The 3,274-nt window shown below is 42.2% G+C and overlaps 1 protein-coding gene across 2 annotated transcripts; it reads right to left on the bottom strand.

Moving 5' to 3' along the window:
* Positions 1-724: 724 nt before the first annotated feature.
* Positions 725-2,892, bottom strand: LOC116070307 (prolyl-tRNA synthetase associated domain-containing protein 1). 2 transcript variants are annotated; one of them, XM_031341621.1, is made up of 2 exons: positions 2,766-2,892; positions 725-1,514 (listed from the first exon to the last, which is right to left on the bottom strand). In XM_031341621.1, exons 1-2 carry the CDS (start codon positions 2,847-2,849, stop codon positions 1,089-1,091), a joined length of 510 nt encoding a protein of 169 aa, XP_031197481.1. In that variant the 5' UTR covers positions 2,850-2,892; the 3' UTR covers positions 725-1,088. The 2 variants fall into 2 exon arrangements, with proteins under 2 accessions (XP_031197481.1, XP_031197483.1); XM_031341623.1 differs by lacking the exon at positions 725-1,514 and adding an exon at positions 1,699-2,392.
* Between the last annotated feature and the right edge of the window lie 382 nt (positions 2,893-3,274).

The raw sequence follows: 3,274 nt of genomic DNA, 5'->3' as shown, positions 1-3,274 counted from the left end.
ACTGCCTTTCTGTCATCTGAACCAATTCTGATGCTATAAGGTGTACTTTGCCGCTGAGTTTTAAAATATAAATTTAATAGCTTAATGGCAACAATTTCTACTTCTTGTTTTTCTACATTGAGTTTAATAAGCCATTTGTAATGGTACCTGACTGTAATCCCAATATTTTGGAAGTAGAGGTGGTAGAATCATAAGGTCCAGGTTAGCCTTGGGTACACAGGTAATTTGAGAGCAACCTGGCCTACATGAGACAAACAAGACAAAAAATTTTGTTTTTAATATCTTACTGAAGACAAATTCCAAATGTAGTAAAAAGTAAAGATTTAAGTTCATTAATCCCAAAAGGAAACCCAGTTGTTGAAGTCCTTCTTATAATGAGTAATTGTCATGGAAGATTAGAGACAATTGAATCTCTCACCTAACTAAAATGACCTCAATTCCAGTCTTTTAAAAAAAAAAAAAAAACTTTAGCCTGGGGCTGGAAAGACCGCTCAGTGGTTAGAACTCCTTGTTCTTGCAGAGGAACCAGGTTCAGTTCCCAGTACCTATATGGTGGCTCTCAACTATCTGATATTCTAGTTCCAGGAGATCCAGTGTCCTCTTCTGACTTCCACAGGTAGGCACATATATGGTACACATATATACATACAGGCAAAATGATCATACACATAAAAATCTTTAAGGTGAATGATAGTCTCCAAATTAAAGACACAAGAAATAAAAACAGCAGTCAGAATGAGTTTATTATGAGTATTAGCCCAATTCTCTTTTGTTTGACACAGCAGCTGACTATTAGAGCTAGCTAGAACTCAAGAGATTGGCCTGCTCTGCCTAAAGTGCTAGACAAATGGCATGTGCCACCACACCTGGCTCCCAATCTTTTTTTTTTTTAAGATTTATTTATTTATTTTATGTATAAGAGTACACTGTAGCTGTCTTCAGACAAACCAGAAGAGGTCATCAGGTCCCATTACAGATGGTTGTGAGCCACCATGTGGTTGCTGGGAATTGAACTCAGGATCTCTGGAAGAGCAGTCAGTCAGTGCTCTTAACCGCTGAGCCATCTCTCCAGCCCTCCCAATCATTTTTTAATCAAAGTTTAGAATTATGGGATCATGTCCTGTAGCCTTCACAAATACAAGAAAGTCTTCAGGACTTAATCCCATGGTTGCAGCATTAGTCATTGGATGAAAGTATACTTTCTCATGTCCACCTTCCAGAAAAGCTGAATCCAAAACAAATTTAACATCTCCATCATCACAGAAGAGTGACAAAGGTGTAGCACAGCCTTGACCAACTTTCAGTTTTTCAAGCATGGCTGTTTCATCAGCAAACCGAAGATTTCCACTCCCAACTCCTAACTGCTTGCCAAGATCATTTAAATTGATTTGTCTATCATGAAGAACTGTGACTAACCAATAGTTTTTCTTCTTTTTGTCTTTAAGAAATAAGTTCTTACTATGTGCTCCTTTCAAATGTTGAATATGAGGCATCATTTCTTCAACTGTAAACACCTGCAATATATGCAAAAGAAAAAACCCTGTAAGTTGCACACATACATATCCACAGTTGCACACATACATATCCACAGTTGTACATATTTGGCTTGGTGAATAATTTAAGGCGTACTCTACTCTGAATTTAACTGGTATTCATTATAAATGTTTTATTGTTTGTGGTTGGGCCTTTTGGTGCAGGAGATAGGACCCAGTGTGCTATGCATGCTAGGCAGGCACAGTGTCTCTGAACTAAAGCCTCAGCTTCCAAATACTTTAAAGCCTCGGTACCTGGAGTGCCGGTACTTAGAACTGAGGTTGAGATCCCGAATTCAGGAAGCCTGTAATTATGCAGCAAAATCCTGTTTGGGGTTTAGGAGGAGCCTTAATCATCACAATTGCAGACCTCAAGACCTCAGGTTTTGTTGGGCCAGTTTTCTATCCCAGTATGCTAAAAAAGCCATCAGGTGCCTGGGAAGCTTACTACTTTTGAACTTGACAGACCTTACTGTTTATCTCCAAAGAACCTGACATTCGCTACAAGAACATCGAAGGGGAACATAAGACACCGGTTCTTTTTAGTACATAAAAAAAACCTTTTTTTTTTTTTAAATCTGGCAATGTACACAGAATGTGACGTTTGTAAAGATGGGGAATATTAACGTGTTCCTTAAAACAGGTGTTTTTATAATAAAATGTGTCGTGCAAGCCCTACCAACCCTCATAATAGTTTCCACGAAAATTGTAAATCCCCAGTATGTCATGTTAAAATTATTAAGGTATGTACTTTTGTTTGTGGCACAAGCTGGGGGATGGGGCCAAAAGAGGAGCTGTAGTTTTAAACAGCTCTCAAGGTGGGTGCTGAAATAAATTCGTGTCATCCGCAAGAGTAAGTGCTCTTAACCGCGAAAACAATTCTCCAGACCCAGGGGTATATACTTTTTGTAATTATTTGGGAAATGATCCTTGCCGTACTGCAATGGTAACAGCTGTCCAAAGGAGTAAAACCCAAGCCACCTCGATGGCCTGCTGTGCCTTTTGGTACCAGATACAGCCTAGGCGATTCTATAGGGTTGCCACTTACGTGGTGCCTTGTTGCTTAGTTATCTACACAACCCATCAGCTATCCAACCCGCTCAGGGCACATCAGTCATCCCAAGACAAGTTTCCTCACGGTTGCCGCAGTTTCAAATAGAATTTTAAGTTCCTGCTTGGACCCAATAAACACTGGCTCAAAGGCCCTCGGCCTTCCTGGGGCCAGAGTCTTACCTCGGGATGCTCCACGACCTCGGTGCGAATGGCGAGGGCGCCGAGCCTCTGCTCTAACGCCGCCCGCAGCTCCGAGCCTGCCATTTTCGCCGCTAAGTTGGCAAGCTGTAGAGGGCTTGCAGGAAGTGTCGCGGCTTCCGGGCCGTGGTGATGCCTACTTGCTCCGCCCCGGCACTGCTCTGTAGCCTGTCTGTCCCACCCCCAACCACCTGAGTCTCCAGTGCAGCGGGCCGAAAGCTCTGGTTTTGGCTTCAGGCCTCAACAACTGTAGTTTGTAAATTCCGACTTTCTGGTTTTTTTTTTTTTTAATTGTGTATATGTGTGTGTGTGTGTGTATGGGCGTTAGTTACCTGCTTGCATGGCTGTGCACCACGTGTGCAGTGCCTGAGGAAGCCGAAAGAGTTCGATTTCCTAGGACTGGAGTTATGGGCCATGTAGGTGCTAGGAACCAACCGAACTCTGTCGTCTGGAAGAACAGCCAGTACTCCCGTACTGCTACGATTCACATT

The sequence above is a fragment of the Mastomys coucha genome, unplaced genomic scaffold, assembly GCF_008632895.1.
Source record: "Mastomys coucha isolate ucsf_1 unplaced genomic scaffold, UCSF_Mcou_1 pScaffold22, whole genome shotgun sequence".
NCBI lineage: Eukaryota > Metazoa > Chordata > Mammalia > Rodentia > Muridae > Mastomys > Mastomys coucha.
Note: the sequence above shows the minus strand (reverse complement) of the source record. Positions and strands in the feature narration are given on the sequence as shown.

What these genes read in the sequence shown, in the direction of transcription:
- LOC116070307 (XM_031341621.1), bottom strand. Translation starts at nt 2,849, where the DNA reads ATGGCAGGCTCGGAGCTGCGGGCGGCGTTAGAGCAGAGGCTCGGCGCC. An exon ending in AGGTCGTGGAGCATCCCGAG is followed by an intron (nt 1,515 to 2,765) that starts GTAAGACTCTGG and finishes CATATATTGCAG; the next exon opens with GTGTTTACAGTTGAAGAAAT.